This window comes from Chelonia mydas, chromosome 7 (genome assembly GCF_015237465.2).
Source record: "Chelonia mydas isolate rCheMyd1 chromosome 7, rCheMyd1.pri.v2, whole genome shotgun sequence".
Classification (NCBI taxonomy): Eukaryota; Metazoa; Chordata; order Testudines; family Cheloniidae; genus Chelonia; species Chelonia mydas.
This window is the reverse complement of record NC_057853.1, coordinates 107,101,135-107,122,544: the sequence shown is the minus strand read 5'-3', so window position 1 is coordinate 107,122,544 and position 21,410 is coordinate 107,101,135. Positions and strand designations below refer to the sequence as shown.

Below are 21,410 nucleotides of genomic sequence, written 5' to 3'. Positions count from 1 at the left end.
ATGCTCCCCCCTCAACCCCCCCCCCCGAAGAGTAATTTATTAAAGCAACCAACCCTAAGTAAACATCAAAATACATTGACAGTTCACCAGTAAACACGGAGTTCAAGTGTGCACATTGGTGCAGCCTGAGGGTGTGAAATAGAGCTGGACAAAACTTTTCAATTATCCAGTAAATTAGTTGAAAAATGCAGTTTTGAACAACATTAGGAATTTTTTTTAAGAAAAGTAAAACCGGTTGATTTTGACATTTTTGAAATAAACCAGTCTGATATTTTGTTTTTAAATGAACCATTTCACTGAGCAATGTCGCTTCAGATCAACATTTTGTTTCAACATTTTGCTTCAAGCCTTACGGTTTTGTTTTGAAATATTGCTTCAGAAGGACATTCGAAAAGTTTCATTCAACCTGAATGAAACGTTTTCAGTTCTGCGTTTTGGCAACTGAAAAAAAAAAATCTGTTTCACTTAGAAACTAACCGATTTTATTTATTTATTCAGATTGTTCACTTCAGCCCCCAAACCGAGAAATCAATTATTTACTGAACCACAGTGGGGAAATCACACAGAGGAGAGACTCGGAGGTGTAGGCAGAAGGGGGGGAGCCACCCAAAGCATCCAGAGGGTGGGGAGGTCACCCAGAGGGGCCCCGGGAGGGTGCAGCGCTAGGGGCAAGTGGGGAGGCCGAACGGAGGAGTCCCAGGGCAGCGACCCGAGAGGTGGGGAGACCAGGCCACGCAGAGTGGCCCCGGGGGGCGGGTTGGGGGAGAGGTCAGACCCGCCGAAGAGGCCCCGAGGGGCGGGTTGGGGGAGAGATCAGGCCCGCCGGAGGGGCCCCGGGAGGCCAGGCCAGGCCAGGCCCGGCTTGCTGGAGGGGCCCCGGTCAGCGCACACGGTTTCAGACGGCCCCAGCCAAGCGAGCAGCGGAAAAGCCCAGCCCTGGCTCGGGCAGCCGCTGCGCCGCGACCCATTGATCCTCCCAGCGTCTGCTAGCGGGAGCCAACAAACGAGGTCGAGTCTGCGCCCTGCGTGGGGCCCGGGAGGCGGGGAAGCAGCGGGGCCGGGCCTAGAGCCGAAGGCGGTGCCAGGACTGCGGGCGGGGCCGGTCTGAGGCGGGGCAGGGCCTGGGCGCTCAGGCGGCAGCCGCTGCAGGGGACCCAGGAAGAGGAGGTGGGGGCCGGGCCGGGCCTGGTGCGCTCGGGCCGGGCACGGAAGCGAGCAGAGCCGGGCAGCAGGAAGATGGCAGAGCCGGAGATTCAGCTGCTGCTAGGCGTGGGGCTGATTGGTAAGGACACCCCTGGGCCCTTTGCCCCTGGTGCATCCACCCCAGAGTAGCTCTCTGTGCTGGGGAGGGGCAGGCGCCCAGCCCCAGGCTCCAGCTCCTTGACAGGACCCTCTGCCCCTGGGAATTGAGGGTGGGGCTCTTGTGGTGGTGTGGGGGCAGAGGTGCTGGAACTAGGGGTGCCGCTGCACCCCCTGGCTCGAAGCGTTTACAGTTGGGTTAAATGGCTCTCAGCGCCCCTGGGTAGGGGGGCAGCACCCATCAAACAGTTCTCACTCTTTGTGGCACCACCCTAACCTTTCTACTTCACGTGTGGGGCCTGGGGCAGTAACCTACCGGAGGGAGGGGGGACTTTTTCTCTTTTGTCCACCTTACATACCTTTGGCAGGGCTTTTCTGAAACAGTTCTGCATGAAGTTCTCATACGTAAATTAGGGAAATGTGGTCTAGATGCAATTACTATAAGATGGGTGCTCAACGGGTTGAAAGACTGTAGTCAAAGAGTAATTATCAGTGGCTTGCTGTTAAATTGGGAGACAGTATTTAGTGGGGCCCCGCAGGCATCAGTCCTCGGTCCAGTATTATTCAATGTTTTCATTAATGACTTGGATAATGGAGTGGAGAGTATGTTTATAAAAGTTGCAGACGTCACCAAGCTGGGAGGGGTTGCAAGCACTTTGGAGGGCAGGTTTTAAATTCAAAATGACTTTGAAAAATCAGAGGATTGGTGTGAATTCAACAAGATGAAATTCAATGAAGACAACTGCAAAGTAGTTAACCTGAAGGAAAAATCAAATGCACAGCTGCAAAATGAGGAATAACTGGTGGTAATACTGCTGAAAAGACTCTGGGGGTTATAGTGGACCACAAAATGAAACAAGTCATCAATGTGACGCAGCTGCAAAAAAGGCTAATATGTTTCAGGGGTGTATTAACAGGAGTATTGTATATTAGACACAGGAGGTAAATGTCCTGCTCTACTTGACACTGGTGAAGCCACACCTGGAGTACTGCATCCAATTCTAGGCAATACAATTTAGGAAGGATGTGGACAAATTGGAAAGAGTTCAGAGGAGAGCAACACAAATGATGAAAGGTTTAGAAAATCTGAATTATGAGGAAAGGCTGGAAAAACTAGGCATGAAAAACTAGTCTTGAGAAAAGAAGACTGAGACACAACCTGATAAGTCTTCCAATATGTTAGAGCTGTTATAAAGTACAGTGATCAATTGTTCTGCATATCCACTGAAGGTATGACAAGAAGTAATGGTCTTAACCTGGGAGGGAGTTTTAGGTTAGATATTAAGAAAGCCTTTCTAATTATAAGAGTAGTTAAGCTCTGGAATAGGCTTCCAAGGGAGGTTGTAGAGTTCCCATCATTGGAAACTTTTAAAAACAAGTTGGACAAACCATTTGTCATGTATAGTCTAGGTTTACTTGGTCCTGCCACAGTGCACGGGGCTGGACTTGATACTTCTTGAAGTCCCTTCCTGCCATACATTTCTGTGATTCTATAATGGAGGTGTCAACACCAAAACTGCCCAGCAACAGGTAGCCCTCTGCCTATCCATAAAAATGCGGCTAACAACATATCTCTGCCTCTCAGTATAAAATACGTTTGGAGATGGATAGCATCATAAGTGTCCCAAGTGTTGCTTGTTTTTGTTATTTACGCCAGTTTATTTTAAAGCATGTATTGATGAAATGATTCCTGCATGCAGAAGAGCCAGAACCTGCCCTCTGATACAAGCCATTGGAAATATGTGGAGGTATCTGAAGGCAACGTTTGGCATATGGTTGGTACATTTGTGGTGGTTCATTTGGGAATGAAGTCTATAAATGCTCATACAGATAACATACCCATTCTATAGCATATAGATGCCATATAAATATAAGATGCCATTATTTTAGTTATTACTTATTGAAATACAAAGTGAAAGTATTGTTAATTGAGAGAGTTTATCCATTTAGAACTAATTGATAATTTCATAGTCCAAAGAAGTCTGTTAGTTTAACAATAAACAGTTAATGATGCTTTACCACTTCAAAGCATTGTGACAGTTTGAATGATGGAGATTTTAAATTATGCAATTTAGGGTTCTATAAACACTGATGTGCATGCTTATTTTTGAGCAGTTAAATAATTCCATTGGAGTCAATGGGACTACTTACATGCTTAAAGTTAAGTAAGTGTGCAAGAGTTTGCATAACTGGGGACAGCACCTTTGAAAACTACAATTCTTATTTTTCCACATACTCACAAGCCTCACCTGGCTGGGACTTTGCATGCCAAGAGCAGACTTTTCCAACAAGATGTTATAAATACCTGAAAATAAAAATTAATAACAGAAGCTCTAACAGACAACTTTAACAGTCGAGGCATGAGTGGATACTGATCTAGTTAGTGTAAAATGGGATGTTAAGATGATTCCAGTAAACAGATCTGATTAACCAATCAATTTACTTCCTTGCTGCTGTTTGGCATTCTCACAGTGAACATCTTTCCACCATAGAAAAAGACACCAATGGAGATACTCTGTGGGTATGGTGTTATCCTTCCACCACAGCTGAAATGAGGGATCTGTTGCTGAGAAAATGCTGCCTTACAGATGAAAATAAACTGCTTCACACCTTTGTATTTGGCCAATATAGAAGATCATGGTTCTATATCACAACAGTGGAAGTTCAAGATTCTCCAGTCTTGAAAAAGGTGGGACTGAATCACTAATAAAGCGGTCTAAAGCAGTGTTTTGGGGCCTAGTTCTGCAAATCCTTGACTACTAGCTGGGGTACTCACTACTGGTAATAGGTTTCAGAGTAGCAGCCGTGTTAGTCTGTATTCGCAAAAAGAAAAAGAGTACTTGTGGCACCTTAGAGACTAACAAATTTGTTTGAGCATAAGCTTTCATGAGCTACAGCTCACTTCATAAGATGCATTCAGTGGAAAATACAGTGGGGAGATTTATATACACAGAGAACATGAAACAATGGGTGTTACCATACACACTGTAAAGAGAGTGATTGCTTAAGGTGAGCTATTACCAGCAGGAGAGCGGGGGCGGGGGGGAGCTTTTTGCAGTGATAATCAAGGTGGGCCATTTCCAGCAGTTGACAAGAACGTCTGAGGAACAGTTCTAGTGGAAAGAATGGGGTTGTTCTCAGGAACAAGCACATGCTCAAGAGTAAGTGTTTACAGGATTGTACCCATATTTTGCAGTTTTTAAATTCCCTGAGTATGTTTTATGGTCTTCGTCAGTTGTGAACTTTTTAAAATTATTTTTTGCAGATTATTTTTGGGGTTGAAATACACTATAACCACTTGTTGGAAAATAAATACAAAGTTCACTGTTTTTCATACAAATTAAAAATATTTGAGAGGAGGAAAAGCTCAGGGCCACTTCCTGGCACAAACTTTTAAGCATAAATTCGCATTGAAAACAATGAGGAATTTTGCCTAAAAATCACATGTATAGTATGACTCTAAATCTTAGCAATAGAGGTTGAAAGAAGTCTGTAGAGTTCCTAGCACAATAGGGCTTGATTCTTGGTAGTCCTTTCCTAGTGAAGTCATTGGGCAAAAATTGTGAGTAGCAGATTAATGTACTTTATACCAGTTTGGTATTCTGTGTGTATGCAAAACAAGTGTAATATATACTCCCTCTTTGGCCTCTCTATGAGCAGCAAAAAAGGGGGTGTGGCTGGGTACAAAGAAAGGAGTATATATGCAGTCCTTGTGTAAGAGGATGCAACTTCCTTTGAAATCAATGGGATTGCATCAGTTTCCACTTATGGGTGAATTTGGCTCCTAAAGCATTAAGGATATCTTCTGTGGCATGGTCATAATGTAATGTAATGTCATGAAAGTAATGACAAGGAAAACTTTATTATTATTCATGTTAATCCTAGATATGTTTAGTGATAGCTTCCCTGCGCTTGCAATTTGAAGTTAGACCCAAGAAATAACAAAAGAATAACGGACATGGGTCATTCCGGGGAGAAAAGTAGTAAAGAAATGGAGGAGGATAAAAGGTGAGAAGGGGAATTTCCATGTAATTATGAAAAGGAGAAAGTTGGGTGCATCATGGATTTTAATTTTGGGGGTGTTTTAATAGAATTTATGATGGGATAAATTTTGTTAGAATGGAAGATTAAAGGTGATAGACCTGGCAGATTTGGACTGATTATTTGGATCAGAAAAGAGTAGTTGTTTGGTGTATGAAAACAGGGAGGCTACTCCAGGCAATGTAGAGGAACGTAGTTGTATAGGAAGCTTTGGAAAGGAATAGGCTGATATTAGGTAAAAGATATAGGCAGGAAGGAACACTGTGCATATCCTTGCTTTATCTTACATTGTTTGTTTTTAAGCAGTTTTCATCACTGAAGGATAGACTTTGTAGAACTTCCCTTGTCTATTTTTTTGGCTGTAAATATCCCCTTTCCTATTACACCCCCCCCCCCCCTTCTTTTCCCCTCAGAGTGTAAGAGATTAATTTTGCACACTTACAGAATGCCACTTACACCCAATTTTCTGACCATCTTATGCGATCTCTAATATGTCCAATGGAAAGGGTTTTGCACAGTTTGTTAGATATTACAAAAATGCAGACATAAATGCTTGGGACCCAGGCTGTAAAATTAGTCTTTGAACAGCATTGTTATATCTCACTCATTATTTATAGCTATAATAGGTTTTTCATTGTTGAATTCTCTACATTTCTGCTCAAATATATGTCTATTTTAAAATGTACCTTAGCATTCAAAGTCTCTATTTTGGTACATGATTTATTGTGTTTTTCTGAAGGATTGAATTGTGTATGTATTTATCTCTATTACTAATAATTGAAATATTGCAGATGCACTTTCATTTCTTCTATACTCTGACATTAAGGTCCCTTAATAAGTTGTTGTAAGACTAGTAGTATTGTGGCATTCCATATTAAGTAAAAAGCATTCCAATGTGGTGATTCCTCCTATCCTTCTCCCACCCTTTCCACCCCCCACCATGGTTCTGTCCTTCTCCTCACTCCATTGTAATCTATCATATCTGCAGTATGAGGTTAATGGGATGGGGTGAGGTAACTGTCTCCTGTTTAGGGGTGGGTTTTTTATTTTTGTTGCATTTAATCCACCAAATATTGATAATGCCAACTCAGTGAAAGCGGGTCAAGTCAGAAGCCATTAGCTATGGTTTTTTTTCCTATGTATAAATGAGATTTGCAGCTGTCTTGCACACTCCTAGTACTGTAATATCTTGTATGAGTGTTGCATTAAATTTAGTAATATAAGCATTACCTGAATTCAAATGGAAGTATATAAAACAACGTGCATGTTTTTTGTGTGTTTGGACAGGTGACTCACTTTTCTATTGTTCTGACTGCCAAAGATTTTAACCCGGAGAAATATGCAGCCTTCACTAGGATATTGTGTAGGTCTGTATAAAAGCTGTATTTAGTGCAAATGTTTAAATACTTAGGTCTTGCCAAACTGGGAGGCTGAACAATACATGTTGTCGAACAATGCATGTTTTATAACAATATGAATGTTTGCTGGGATTCTGTATTATGATTCGTTATTCCAACTATATAAATTCTAGGTCTGTGATTAAGTAGAACTGGCTATTTCTGTGTCCATGTGACAAAATTAAGAACATAGTCAAATGTTCAACATATGTTACTATAAAAATAAAATTCTTCATTTTTCACAGCTTTTTTTTCAGTAACATGTTTTAAAAATGTCATAAATACTGAAAGAGCCTCTGTGATCTTTCTGTTTCACTGTTGCGTAAACTATTTAGGTTGGCTGTGACTTGTTTTCTGTGTGTGTGTGTGTGTGTATATCTTATAAGGTGGAGGTTATTAAGGTTGACTTATAAACTGATAGTCTTTCTAAATGATCTGAAAATTATAGTTGAATTTAAAAATAAATGTGACAGTGGCTTTGTAGGGAAACTAAAATGGAAGCTGGCACTTAGAAACATCTACAACGCTATTTTTGAAATCTGTTTTGAAGCTTTAGGTACGGTGTCCCTACATCTGAATGCCTTTCTCCTTTCCCAGGGGAAACTTACCAGTAGTTAAAGCTCAGAGGAAGAGAGATGATTAACACATGGATATTAAGAGGGAGGAGAGTTTCTTTTTTCTATGTACAAGGGACAGACTGAGAGTCTTTGCATTTGTCTCGCGTACAGCAGGTCTTCTGTCAGCTGTACCTTTTTTGCTAATGTTTCTTTGATAGTCATGAGGTAACTGATCATATGATTGGTATTTAAAAATCAAATGAAGAATATAAGGAGTTTTGCCTTTCACAAAACAAATCTTTTATAAATCCACAAATATTTTGTTTTTGGTTTTTTTAATTTGAGTTTTATACTGAAACTATAGCTCCCACTCACTTGTGAAACAGGAAATCGTAATAAGAACATGAGTCGATCATAGATCCAAAAAAACAGGCAAGATTTTATGCACATGCTGAATGGCTTTTTATTATTGTATTTAAAACTAACATCAATCATGTGTCTTAAAATCAGAATTCTTCCAAATCAGTGTTTTGCTGATACCATGACCTTTTTCATATGCCTAGCTGTATTGTTCACACCATCATAGACAAAAACTAAATATTTTCACTTTTTTAATGCAGAATCTACCTGAAGCATGGGAGTCCAGTTAAAATGATGGAGAGTTACATTGCAGTTCTTACAAAGGGGATCTGCCAGAGTGAAGAAAATGGATCTTTCCTCAGCAAGGATTTTGATGCCCGAAAGGCTTACCTTGCAGGTTCAATCAAAGGTTAAAAATAAATCTATAGTCAACTGCTTACTTATATCTTATTTAAATATGAAACCCACAATGCCATTCTGCAGCCATATAAAATAGATTTATATATGAAGTTCCAAATTCTGTTCAGATAAGTAACTAATATGAACTGTTCATATATATTCTGAATATAGTGATATCTGGTGACTTGTCATCAAAGAAATATTGCCAGAAGATACACTTGTGATACCATAATGTCTTTCTTATCTGTCTCATAGATATAGTATCTCAGTTTGGTATGGAAACAGTTATCCTATTCACTGCACTGATGTTAAAGAAAAGAATTGTTGTATATCACCCAAGAATAGAAGTCATCCAGGAGTTTACCAGGTATAGCACATACCCGTAAATAAAAATGCATTAGGCCCTGATTCTGGAAAGTATCTATATTCAGGAAAGCACTAAAGTAAATGCTTAAAGTTAAACATGTTCTTAGGTCCCATTGATTTCAGTGGAACCAAAGTATGTGTTTAAGTGCTTTCCTGAACTGGGGCCTTAAAAATAGAATGAATACCAATAAAAATAATGATTCTACTTACCACCAATGATATAAGGACCCTCAATTCTCTGTGTATGTCTGTATGTGTGCTCTCATGTACAAGAGATTCTTAATGTCACAAAATTGATATTTCTCTCTAAAGCTTTACAGTATGAAGTGCTAAGCCACCGATGAGTACAAGAAAAAAATATACTTGGTTTCAAATGCTAACTTCATTTCCTTAGGACTCTACCTGCTTTAGTGTGGCATCGACAGGACTGGTCAATTCTTCATTCGTATGTTCATCTAAATGATGATGAACTGGAAGCATTAAAGACCTGCACAGGTAGTGTTAAATTATCAGTCAAACTTTGTTCATAATGTTCATTTCATCTGTATTGGAGCAACATCCTTTAGCAATAATGTCATGAAAATCTGTTGCTATTTCCATCATAAATTCATTTTAAGGATTTTTAATTCTTTAAATCTGTCATAGAAGTTAGACTGTATATTTTTTTCTTTTAAAAAAAGCATGTGTTTTATGTTAAATTAAAGATCAGATAAATACTTTTATTGGTGGTTCCATCCAGATGGATTGTACTTCCTCCCTCCCCCCAAAGCTACTGTAAATGATTTCCTTTACTTATTAAGAAGATAGAGCCAGTCATTAGAGAGTATTGGAATGTAATCCAGAACCAAATATCACAAATTGTGCCATAGTTATTACCAAATCTTTTGGTAATCTTTCTGGGGTCTCCTAGTGGAAATGGTCACACGAAAGGAAATGAAGACTTAATCTCTCATCTGCTAGAAGCTGCTTGGCTATTCGTAGCCTCCTACTGGGAAAAGAAAAAATAGCCCAACCATTGGGGAATGGTTAAAAAAATATGGGAGGTTGTGGTTACAGAAAAATTTAATACACCAATTATGTCATCCAGCAAAATAGACAGAGGACAGATAGATATGTAGATAGTTACCTTCTATTCAGTACTCAGATTAAATTCTTCAAAAAAACTCAGCACACCTGTTCAATTTTTTTGAATAGTAGCATTTGATACACATATTTAATATATGTCTACATAGAGATTTCACTCAATTTAATAAAATCACTAGGAACGACACAGGTGTTGTAATGATGCTTACTCTGTAATATGGTAACATCCTGTTAAATAGACTAGATTCCTGTATAATGTCTCTTCAAACAAAAACTAATTGTTGTGATGATTATTTTATTTCTGATATTTACATGGCAGGTATTTGTAAACTTATTAACTTCCTAAAAAAATAGCTTAAAAAATAAAAAGGAGGTAGGGACGTGAGCTTGTTTCCTTTTGATGTTGTTTTGGGTCGGATGGAATGAAGGAATTATGCAGTGTTACAGGAGGGGTTGATAACATGCCTTCAACCCAAATAAAATTATCTTCTAAGCATGTACGTTGTTAATGATTAACTTTTCTTATTTTTTAACTACAAAAGAGTAACTCAAAGTAATAGTGGGTATTTCACTTAAATTAACAAGAAGCAATTCACTTTAAAGGTTGAAATTCTATTCAGAACGTGCTCCACTATGTCAGTTGGTGGCTGTTTATTATAGTCACAAATGGACTTCACAAGCTATAAGAGTCTGATTTGTGATTTCTATTGAGTGTAAATGTTATATAATAGATCAAAAGACCTCAAGCTTCTACCTTCCCCCCCTAAACTGGACACAACAGAGGGAATGAAGAATTTAGCAGTATTCTTAACACTGAATTTCCTCACGCTCGTCTCTTTCAGATAATCAGTTTTATAGTTAACAAGTATTTTTAATGTTTGTTTGACTATTTTACCACTAGTGTATACCTCAGCTCATCAAAATCAGTAACCACACTTCCACAGAGAACAGCTGCTATAAGGGAAGGCATACTGAGATGAACTTAGCTGGCATGTTGTAAATCAGAAAATGTTCTGCTGCCACTACCATCCTGTTCCTGACCCAAATAGCCACTGAGGGCACCTTAATGGAGTCTTAGTGTATAGACTAGTGGTCTCCAACACTTTTACCCACAAGATCACTTTTTGAATTTAAATTCAACCCAGGATCTACCCCACCCCTTCCCTGAAGCCCCATCCCGATCACTCCATCCCCCACTCTCTCTGTCGCTCGCTCTCCCCCACCCTCACTCACTTCCACCAGACTGGGGCAGCAGGTTGGGGTTTGGGAGGGGGTGCGGCTCTGGGCTGAGGGGTTCAGCGTGTCGGAGGGGGCTCTGGGCTGAGCCTGGAGTAGGGGGTTAGGGTGCAGGAAGGGGTGAGGGATGTGGCTCTGGGAGGTGGGGCAGAGTGCTGGGGTGCAGGAGGGGTTTGGGGTGAAGAAGAAGGTTTGGGGTGCAGGAGGAGGTATGGGGTGGGGGCTCAGGGCTGGGGGTTGGGGTGCAGGCTCCCGCTGGGGGGTACTTACCTCAGGCAGCTCCTGGTTGGTGGTGCAGCGGGGCTAAGACAAGCTCCTTGCTAGCCCCGGCCCCAGTCTGGCACATTGGCACCTTCTCCCCATCACGAGCCAGGTCACCCGCCCACCCACCAGCCAGTAGTTCACCACGTGGCCATGCCACTCCCAGAAGGCGCTAACGTGCTTCTGCGGCCCCTGGGGGAGAGGCACGTGGCTCTGTGCACTGCCCCTCTCCGCAGCTCCCACTGGCCACAGCTCCCCGTTCCCAGCCAATGGGAGCTGCGGGGGCGGTGCTTGCAGGCAGGAGCAGTGTGTGGAGACACCTGCCTCCACAACCGCGGCCACGGGGGCATGCTGGTCGCTTCTGGGAGCTGCATGGGGCTGCAGCAGGCAGGCAGGGAGCCTGCACCACTACGGCCGGAGATCGCAATCAACTGGGAGAGTCTCCAGGATCGACCAGTTGGTGACCACTGTTATAGTCCTTCATGTATTTCACCTTTGGAAAGTGAACGTACAGTCCATTTTTGGAATATTTTGAGTAGCAAGAAAGCTTTGAAACTGAAAACATAATCTTCCTTACTACATACAGTGTTTTGTTCTTAATTTTAAACTCCATAAGTCAAAAAATACACTACGTGCCTAATCAAATGCCCAAAGAAGTCAATTAACTTCAATGGGTGCTAGATAAAGTCCTTAATTTTAAGAGATTTTAGTTTACACTATATCTCTTTTGTTTTTCAGTTTTTAATCAGAATTTGTCTTGGTAAATCTCTACCACCTAGGTTACATTGCTGGATTTATAGACTCCAAAGTGAGCAATAGACCGGATCTATATGATGTGTATGTGAATTTGGCAGACAGTGAAATTACCATTTCCCAGCAAGCGAAAGGTTGGTTGGCAGCATTTGTTTTTGTTTTGTTTTGGCGAAGGGTGGTGGTATTTGCTTTGTAACTCTGTGAACATAGAGCCAGATTCAACAAAATATTGGTCCTTTTTCTAGGCTTGTTGTGAGAGAGCAATTACTTTAGAGCTTTCGTAGTCCTTCTCAACTGGGAGCCTGGAAGATCTTTGGTGAATCTGGGCCATAATGTCATCATGTATAAATGCCTAAGTAATGGAATTAGAGAAGGGTGGTCTTGTGCATAATCATAGAGTCTTAATTAAAAATACGTGACTGAAACATTTCATATTTTCATAAAGTTACATTCTAAACCATGGGTGGGTTCTGGATCCAGCCCAGGACTAAGCCCTTATAAATGTCTCTTCCCATTTTCATATCCACTGAACTTTTGGTTTTTTATCTCCTCCTAATGATCAAGGGGAAATGCTGCTTGCAAAACTCTCAATGCATGGAGGATAAAACTTTTAGAGCAGTAGGAAATCTTAACTTGGTTTTATTAAAAATGCACAAATTAATTCCTCCATGGATGTCAAATGACAGATACAGATCATGAGGAGAACTCATAATTTGGCTTGCCATCAATTTACCAGATGACAGTTTGTCACTTAAATGCATTTGCACATTTCACTACTAAAAATTCATGACAATCCTTTAAAATATTTATCAGCTCTTATTTTTAAAGTATAAAGAAAAAAGCCTAATCTTGGTTAACCTTGATTTATCTTTACTCTATGTTCTTTATATAAAAACTTCAGCATACTTTCTGGAAACTAGCAGTAAAGTTATCTGTAATGCCATTGTAGGATCTAAAATACTTTGTCTAATTGTACCTCTGCATATTAATTTTATCCCAGCAAAAGCAATAAAGAAGATGTGATGGGAATACATGAAAATATGATAAAGTTCAAAGTACATTTTTGTGAAAAGTTCTTATAGGTAGTCCTATTATTCTTCCTCCTACATAAATGTTTTCAGGAAGCTCCATTAAAGAGAGCATATGAGTAAAGGTGAGAGGTGCCATTGTTACAAATGCTAGTGACCTGCTACTACTATTTTTGGATGAAGGGTGCTATATGTGCAAAATATTATGTTCTAGATTGGTTAGATGATCAGAATGAATGCATGATATATTTTCTCTACTCTCCCAGAGGCAATGACAATGGGAAAATTGCACAAAGAAATTGGTCAACTCATTGTTCAGTCTGCAGAAGATCCAGATAAATCAGATAGTCAAGTCATTAAGGTTAGTCCCTTTTATGTTTAAAGTTCTCCTTTCATTAACATTTTACTAAACAAAAGAAAGAAATACCATAATGAAATGCCAGGCCCTGCTTCCCCCAAAGTCAGTTGATCTGTTGCAATCTCTAGTTTATAAATACCACTATACAATGAAATTCTTAAAATAGTTCTGCTATCATGACCTGGTTATAATGGTATGTAAATAAATTAACTAAAACATAGTGTATTGGCACTTCATGTTGTTGAAATAATTCCAGACACTCCTTTGACTATATTTAACTCGTATTAAAATAAAATGATTTTACAATGGTATACGATTTTATAATCAGTTATTTGCTTCACTTATACTATAACTTCTTGGGAAAATTCATAACTAACATTTTAAACCCTGAAATATGCTTCTTCAGATTTAAGATTGGGCTTCAAAATGTTGTGTTTTTTCCCTTGTTCCCACACCAATAGAGTCTGTTAGCTATTACACAATTGCATTGTGGTAATAATTTTGAAATAAAGGTGTTATGTGAAATGCTGAGAACGCCCAGCTACCCCTGAATTAAATGTTCAGCATCTCACATGATCAGATCTGAAGAAAGAATATTCCAAATTTCTTTTTTTTTTTAAAGTGGCAGATTGATGCGTTCTGACCAATTATTTCCTCTGTATACTATTTGTGTTAGTATCTTATACAGAGGTGTTAATAAAGTTAAATAATTTTCCTAGTACTGCATTCGTGCGTGCTTATTTATCTATTCTTATTTTAAGGATATTTCACTGAAGACAAAGGAAATTTTGACTAATCTGGCATCATTTACTGAAGTTTCTGATGATGGTGAGAAACCGACACTTAACTTTGAATCCCTAAAACAAAAGCGATATCCACCAGCTACAGAAAACTTTCTTTATCATCTAGCAGCTGCTGAACAAATGCTTAAGATATGACTTTGTTGATACACTTAAATGTTGTGGACCAATATGAAACTATTCCCTTTGCCATAAAACTATGACTATCTGCTACATATATAAAAAATTAAAGGTAGCAAAGAAAATGTTACATTTTTAATGATGTAATGCAAAATATAGACATTTGACCTGGAACATGCGGCTACACATTAGGAAATATTTCTAGTCCTTTTACGTTTCTTTGACTCTGACTTTATACACACAAGGGCAGATACTCAAAAACACAACCTGAGTTGGGCACCTTACCTGTGTTTGTGCCTTTGAAATCTTCTTCCTTACTCCTGGTGTACTATAACTTCACAGAACTGGACATACTGGTATAAACACATTGAAATCCGATACACTGAAAGTAACACTGAAAACTGGAAAATGGTTAGAGCAGTAAAAATATACCTGTTTGTCTTATTGCATAGCCATAAAGTAACAGTTTTTCAGTAAGCAGTCTGAAACTAACTTTGCTTTGTAATCTTCTGGGAAGAACTTAAATTCTTTGTAAGGAAACCTACTTTCTGAGCCAAACATCCAATGTTTCTGCAGAAATGTCTATGAAACCAGTCAAAAGGTTCTGCAGTAGCGCTTTTGTTATATGAAAAATAGAACTTTTTTTCCTGGCCTTTGCACAGATGGGTGTAGCATGTGGTTTTACATAGAGATTTTATACTTAAAATAAAAAAATTTAGTAATCCATATTTATACTATTAAAAATTGAATGTTTGGTATCTTGAAGCTGTAAGAACTCATAATTAACTATATACAAACCATATTAATTTGAGAAAGATTTTTGTTTATGTATTGTAAAGTAAGGAAGTCTATTTTAGAATATGGATAAGGAATTAGGTATCTATATATAAAATAGCTACTTATTGCAGTTAGTCCCAGAGAACTACTGCTACAATCCCCTATTTTCAGGGGTGTATAATCCTACTTCAGATATTTACACGAGACAGAAACTTTGCAGTTAGTTTAGACACAGAAGCATTTTTTAAATGAACGGCATATTGACTGTAAAAAGAAAAGTAGTGCTTGTGGCACCTTAGAGACTAACTGTGTTTTGCATATCAGTGCTCTCTGACTTTTTTCCATTTGTATAACCTAAGGGGTGTTTTTTAATGGTCCAGATAAGTTTAAAGATCATATAGAAAGAAACACAGTTAGGGCTTGAGCCTTAAGTCCATTGAAGTTAGACTTTCCATTGAGTTCATTCAGCATGCTTTGGATCAGGTCTTGAGCATCTCTAGGACTATAACTACAGGGTTAGAGTGAAAATCTATTTCCCTGGATTCTTCTAAAAAATGCAAGCTTTTATTAAAATAACATATAGTTGAAATAACATGCATGGTTTAGGATAACTCACAAAAAAGTGGAGTTCTCATTTGCCAACTAAATATTTGATATTTAATTATTTTCTTTTATGTTCAGTCTTGGAGACGCTTTAGTTGCAAATTTCCTTATTGTTTGTCTCAGACCTTTCCTTCTAATGTTTTTTGTATGAAAACAAATGAAACTTAATTTTGCACTTCAGGAATTATATATATTGCAAAGTTATGCCTATAAAACATGATCTTTTTTTTTTTTTTCCTGAACCCCTTGCCCTGTGTATTTCATGTAAATTGTGCTTGAATAGTCATGGTCATCAAGTGACAGGCTTCAGCTCTTAAATTACAATAAAATAATAGAAATATTTAGTAACGTGGTAACTTAAAACATTTACAATATTTCAACCACAATGTCTAGTTTAAAAAGAATCATGTTGTGTTTTTGTTTACATTGAATGTACAGCAAGGTGGTATAAGCAAACTCTTGTAGTAGATGGGAGACAGAATTTCAATGGAAGGTGTGCAAAATTAGGTTTAAATTGCCTCCAGCCCCCAGGTGATGCACTTATCCTGTGAGGAGAAAATTGGGCCATTTGCACTTGTATGAAGTAGTGCATCACCTACACTATTACAACCTTTATTCCATATATAACAAAACAGAACCGATGTAGATCATAACCAGTTTGTTTTGCTAACTTTCAAAGGACAGATGGTAATGTCCTTGTTGAAATTTAACTTATTCTTTCTATCTCCAGAAGTCAGTGAACTGTGTTTCTCTACAGTAGTATTTTTCTTCCTAATGGTTTTTTGACATCTAGAGATTTCACAAGGATTAAAAGGAGAGTTTGAGTGTAACTGGTAAAATCAGCAATCCTTTGTTAACCAAGTGTGGTTCTGCGCTGAGAAGTGACACTATGAGACTCCAGGTTAGTTCTGATTTCCATAATGGATATGTTCAGCCTACAAATAGCCGTTTTTGCAACTGTCAGCCCTACAAACGCAATATGTGGGTCTGAAAGTCAAGCTGTATCCTTTTTTACTCCTTTATCATTCCTAATAGTAAGATTCTTCAGGTTAAATTCTGAGTTATGCCTTTTCTTCTCTCTTGCCTTCTAGGATTGGGTAAAAGAGGAATGCATTTGCCATTGAAACTAAATGGTGATGTTGATAACCAACCCAGTAGAGAAACCAACTCCTGCTCCCATTTGCATTGGCTTTGCAGTGTTACCAAAGGTTTAAAGTAGAAAAAAATGGATGTATATAGTTTGATCTGACTCAGATTTGCATTGGGAGCATATTGAGTTACATGGTACCTTTGTATAGCTACTGTTAGCACAGAACAGCACTTTAAAGCACGTACCATTACCCACCATTTCCATAGTCCAGGTCTACACGTAGATTTTGTACTGATGTAACTTTCAGTTAGGGATGTAATATATTTTTTAAACCAAAAAGTTATACTGGTATGTCTCCTAGTGTGGACACAGTTATGCCAATACAAAAGTGTTTATATCACTGTAGCTTATTCCTGTATGGGAAAGGGAATACTGAAATAACTGCATCCATAAGAGGGCTGTACCACTTTAACTACACCAGTATAGTAAAAACGGTACAGCATCTGTGTATACGAGGCCTTAGTCTCTGTAGAGGTAAGGATTAACTTGAGATATGAGAGTTAATTACGTATACAAAAAACGGCATTAAAAACATTATTAAGGTTGCCAAGTCAAGCACTTCAAAGTTAGGAAATGTCAGAATTAAGGTTGCCTGTACAACATTAATTCAGCCCCCTTGTTTGTATGCATAATACTCTCTTTACAAGACATGCTGTTTTTTCCACAGGACCCTTGCCTCATTCAGTGCACAGAACTTAAGGAGCAGCTATTGGATATTTTATTTTTCTCCTCATTGTTCAACGTGTGGCCCCATGCCTTATTTACTGCACACTATTCAAATCCTGCTCTGAACAATTAATTTCCTAATGGGCTTTTCTGTGGTGCCAAACAATATAATATTTGAGTGCTTCACAACTATTAATTTCTTTTCACAACACCCATCTGAGGTGAGAGGGCATTATCCCAGTTTTAAAGATGGGGAGCTGAGGAACAGAAAAAGTAAGGTCAAAATATCCACTAATTTTGGGTGCCTAATTGGAGATGCCTGGTTTTTCGAGTACTTCACATTAAATAGCACTTTGTAGGTTCAAAGTACAGTTCTCTTTGTCTTCACTCAGCACTTCTGTGAATCAGAATCCAGGCTATCAAGTTGGACATCCAGAAAATGAGGAATGCACAATTAGTGAATATCTGAGAAAAGTTTGAGAGTAACTTGACTAGCATCACGTAGGAACTCTGGCAGAGGCAGGGACAGAATCCAGCTCTCCAAGGCAGCATTCAGCTACCTTAACCATGAAACCATCCTTTTATCTTCCTGTAATCCTCTGCCATCTTCTGCCTTAACCACTACATACCTTCCAACCTGGTATCCTACAGACACAATCTCCTTCACTACACAACCCTGTTCCATCTCCAGAGCAGGTTCATTCTGTGCACTTAATGAAGCAGAGAGAAAATAGTTTGTGATTATGTAACATGAGTGTCTCATGATGCATATGCCCAAGGGGGCTGAATTCAGTTTGCACATGCAAACTTTATACTGGTATTTTCTAACTTTCAAGTGTTTGACTTTGCAACTTTAATGTTCTTTAAATGTTTGTGTGTATAATTTCATAGGCTTTTAAAAAAAGCAACCTAAAAAACCAATTTCCATCATCTGGCATCATATTGACATTCACATGGTTCATCAGCAGGGTTGGAACCTTTAGATTCATCACACAGACCTCTGCCATTTGAGCTAACAAAGTAAAGCATAGCAGTAGTAGGTTGTCATCCTGCATGCAGACCAGCATAAGAGGAGGAATGGGACACTTCTGCTAGTGCATTTCACAGATATTTGCTGACCGCAATCTGGATTCCAATCCAGGCTTTGGAGGGATGTGTGTCCCAGGGGACCCAGATTCTTCTATTTCTTCTCAAGTACAACCCCTTCTACCCCACCCCCTTCCCACCTGTACCAGTCCTTTTTTTTTCCTCTCCCACCCTAGCTCCTTCTTCCTGTTACATTCTCCTCATCTATCTAGTCTCAGTCTCCACTGCTTAGGCTTCTCATCACAGGCGCCTTGCCCAGTAAGTTCTAGCCTCAAGCCTCTGGATTCTCTGTCCCCCCTGTACTAGCTTCATTGCCCAGCCAGTCCCCCACCCCCACACCGTGGCCTCCAGTCAGACCTGCCCATGTTGCCTGCTCCCCTTGACTCCCAATCTCCTCCCCAGCTGCTTCTCCAATCTCAATATGTCTCTCCCCTGCCCCATGCCTTGTTCCAGACTCTTTACCCGGTCCCAGTTTTTCCACCTACACCTCAGCTCATCATCAGATCCGTCTCCCTCCTTATCACCTAACTGGTTCTCACTCTGTCTCCCTGCCTGCTCATCTGATTTCAATCTCCTCCCTTCACCAACTGGCTCCCAGTTTCCCCCACCACATTTATTCATAGATTAATTGGCTTTGAATCCCAGCCTGTCGCAATCCCTCTCCTCCGAGTCCTAGACTTCTTGCCAAGTTTGTTACAGTTACTCCTGCTCCCAGTTACTTTGCCTACCAATCCCAGTCTCCCCCACAGAACTCCTGGTATCAGTTTACCTCTTCCCCCTACCAACCTCCAGTTCCACAGACCCCACCACCCACAAAAGCAGGTCTGTCTCTTGACCCCTCTACACATGAATCAGGCAGCTTTCTTCCCCCCATGCTGTCTGGGTCCAGCAGAGGGCCATCGAGAACACAGAGACAGCATCCCTGGTCTCAGTTCAGGTGTTGAGACCCAACATACGTCATAGCAGCCTAGAGCTGCATTTGTTGGTTAAGTCCTGCTCAGCCCCAACCTGGAGAATGCCCAGGATGGACAGAATCTTCAGGGAATTTTTGCTGCTAAAATGTAAAGTCTATAGTGAGCATGTACAAATGCAATTTTTCAAAGACATAAGTTGGCCAAATTTGGGGAGATTTTCACGGAGATGGCAAAAGGATACATCCTTGACACAATTGGTATCCCCTGCCAAATTTCTGGTCCTTGCTCCCAAGCATGGGGGCATTAGAGCTTTTCAAAGAAAAGGTTGCCAGAATTTTTAATACTGCAAATCAATGAATTTTTCCCTTGTTCTTGGCAATGGCTTAGTCGTTTTGGCCAAAATTTTCCAAGTCTGATGCAACACCTGGTATGGAAGATTTTAGCCTGAATGGTTAAAGTTTGGCAGTTATAAGCAACTGAAAACAGGGTTTGCAGTGTATTGGGCACCTTAAATAATAAGAGGTTCTTCCAGCTCTGCTTATATTATGAGAGTAACTTTCCACACATGGAGCTGCAAGTATCATTTAGCTTAAATTACTACAGACTGTAACATATTCACGTGTAATGCCAGAGGATTTTAGCGTGTTTAGAATCGGCATGAGTAACTAAATTGATGTGTTGTCTTCATCTTTCTGTGAGTGTGTTTCCAGAGAGGTCCTATAGGGATTGAGTCTTGGCCCTTTGCTATTTAACATTTTGATCAATGATCTGGAAGAAAACATAAAATCATCACTGATAAAGTTTCCAGATCACACAAATTGGGGAAGTGGTGAATGATGAAGAGGACGGGTCACGGATTCACAACAATCTGGATCACTTGAAAAACTGGGCTCAAGCAAACTGTGCTTTAATACAGCTAAATGTAAATGTATACATCTAGGAACAAAGAATGAAGATCATACTTACAGCATGGGGAACTCAGTGATTCTGAAAAAGATTTGAGGGTGTGATGGATAATCAGTTGAAAATGAGCTTCCAGTGTGACACTGCAGCCAAAAGAGCTAGTGCAATCCTGGGGATGCGTAAACAGGGGAATCTCAAACAGGAGTAGAGAGGTTATTTTACCTCTGCATTTGGCACTGGTGGTTGCAATGCTGTGTCTGGTTTTGGTGCCCACAATTTAGGAAGGATATTCATAAATTGGAAAGGCTTCAGGGAAGAGCCATGAGAATTATTAGAAAACATGCCTTATACAGATTAGTTTAACAAAAAAGTTAAGGGAGTGACTTGATTACATCTGCATGGGGAACAGGCTCTTCATTCTAACATAAAAAGGTATAAAACTGTGCAGTGGTTGGAAATTGAAGCTAGACAAATTCAGACTGGAAATACGGTGTAGATTTTTATAGGTGAGAGTAGTTAACCATTGGAACAATTTACCGAGGCTCATGGTGGATGCTCCATCCCTGCCAATTTTTAAGCTTGGATGTTCTTCTAAAAGATAGGCTCTAGAAATTATTGGGGGGGATGTTCTGTGGCCTGTGTTGTCCTGGAGGTCAGTCTAGATGATCACAGTGATCCCATGGGGTCTTGGAAATAATTTGTTTGTTTAGACCTGGTCCATTATAGTACTTCTGCGTTGCTTTCTTAATTGTTCACACTAGCCTTTACTGTGGCTAATATTAAACATTGTAAAAAAAAAAAAAAGTATATTCTGTTGATAGTAATGAGGGTTAACCTATGTGTATTAAGAGCGTCGGTAAATCCCTTCTAAATTCACCTTTAGTATGTTGCTGGTACAGGAGTAATGATGGAACAATAGGACCATGTAACTGTAGGATTTATTATTACTTTACTTTAGCAATTAGAACTGTTTCCCTCCCTTTGAAAATGATGGGGCCAGGATACTTTTATTAAAAAAAAAATATATATAGCCAAAATAGTATTAATGAGTGAGCTGATCTAAATGAGCTACTCACAATCCTTTAATAGTCACATCACTGAACTCTCTCCATAATCCATGTAGTACAGCTTTTGCTGCCATTACTGTGTGAGAAGGGCTTTGTTTTTCTTCCTACTACTAGTTGGGGTTTTTACAGTATATTCCTTTGGAGAGCTATATAATACCACCGACAGAATACATAGATATCCTCTGT

At 39.5% G+C, this 21,410-nt stretch overlaps 1 protein-coding gene and 1 long non-coding RNA gene across 3 annotated transcripts; both read left to right on the top strand.

The window, feature by feature from the left end:
• Positions 1–1,096: 1,096 nt before the first annotated feature.
• Positions 1,097–20,961, top strand: DENND10 (DENN domain containing 10). 2 transcript variants are annotated; one of them, XM_043551424.1, is made up of 9 exons: positions 1,097–1,282; positions 3,792–3,988; positions 6,628–6,707; positions 7,915–8,051; positions 8,309–8,420; positions 8,814–8,914; positions 11,779–11,886; positions 13,047–13,141; positions 13,900–20,961. In XM_043551424.1, exons 1-9 carry the CDS (start codon positions 1,237–1,239, stop codon positions 14,074–14,076), a joined length of 1,053 nt encoding a protein of 350 aa, XP_043407359.1. In that variant the 5' UTR covers positions 1,097–1,236; the 3' UTR covers positions 14,077–20,961. The 2 variants fall into 2 exon arrangements, with proteins under 2 accessions (XP_043407359.1, XP_007064280.1); XM_007064218.4 differs by having other exon boundaries at positions 1,098–1,282; positions 7,915–8,063.
• On the top strand, positions 4,007–5,549 carry LOC122466593. Its single transcript, XR_006292230.1, has 2 exons — positions 4,007–4,087; positions 4,411–5,549. It is a non-coding gene; the product is annotated as an uncharacterized LOC122466593 (long non-coding RNA).
• Positions 20,962–21,410: the final 449 nt, after the last annotated feature.

Excerpts from the sequence above, each read along its gene's own strand:
- DENND10 (XM_007064218.4), top strand. The coding sequence starts at position 1,237 with ATGGCAGAGCCGGAGATTCAGCTGCTGCTAGGCGTGGGGCTGATTG. Across the intron at positions 3,989-6,627 it reads ATTCTCCAGTCTTGAAAAAG|GTGACTCACTTTTCTATTGT; the intron begins GTGGGACTGAAT and ends GTGTTTGGACAG. Across the intron at positions 8,064-8,308 it reads CCTTGCAGGTTCAATCAAAG|ATATAGTATCTCAGTTTGGT; the intron begins GTTAAAAATAAA and ends TCTGTCTCATAG.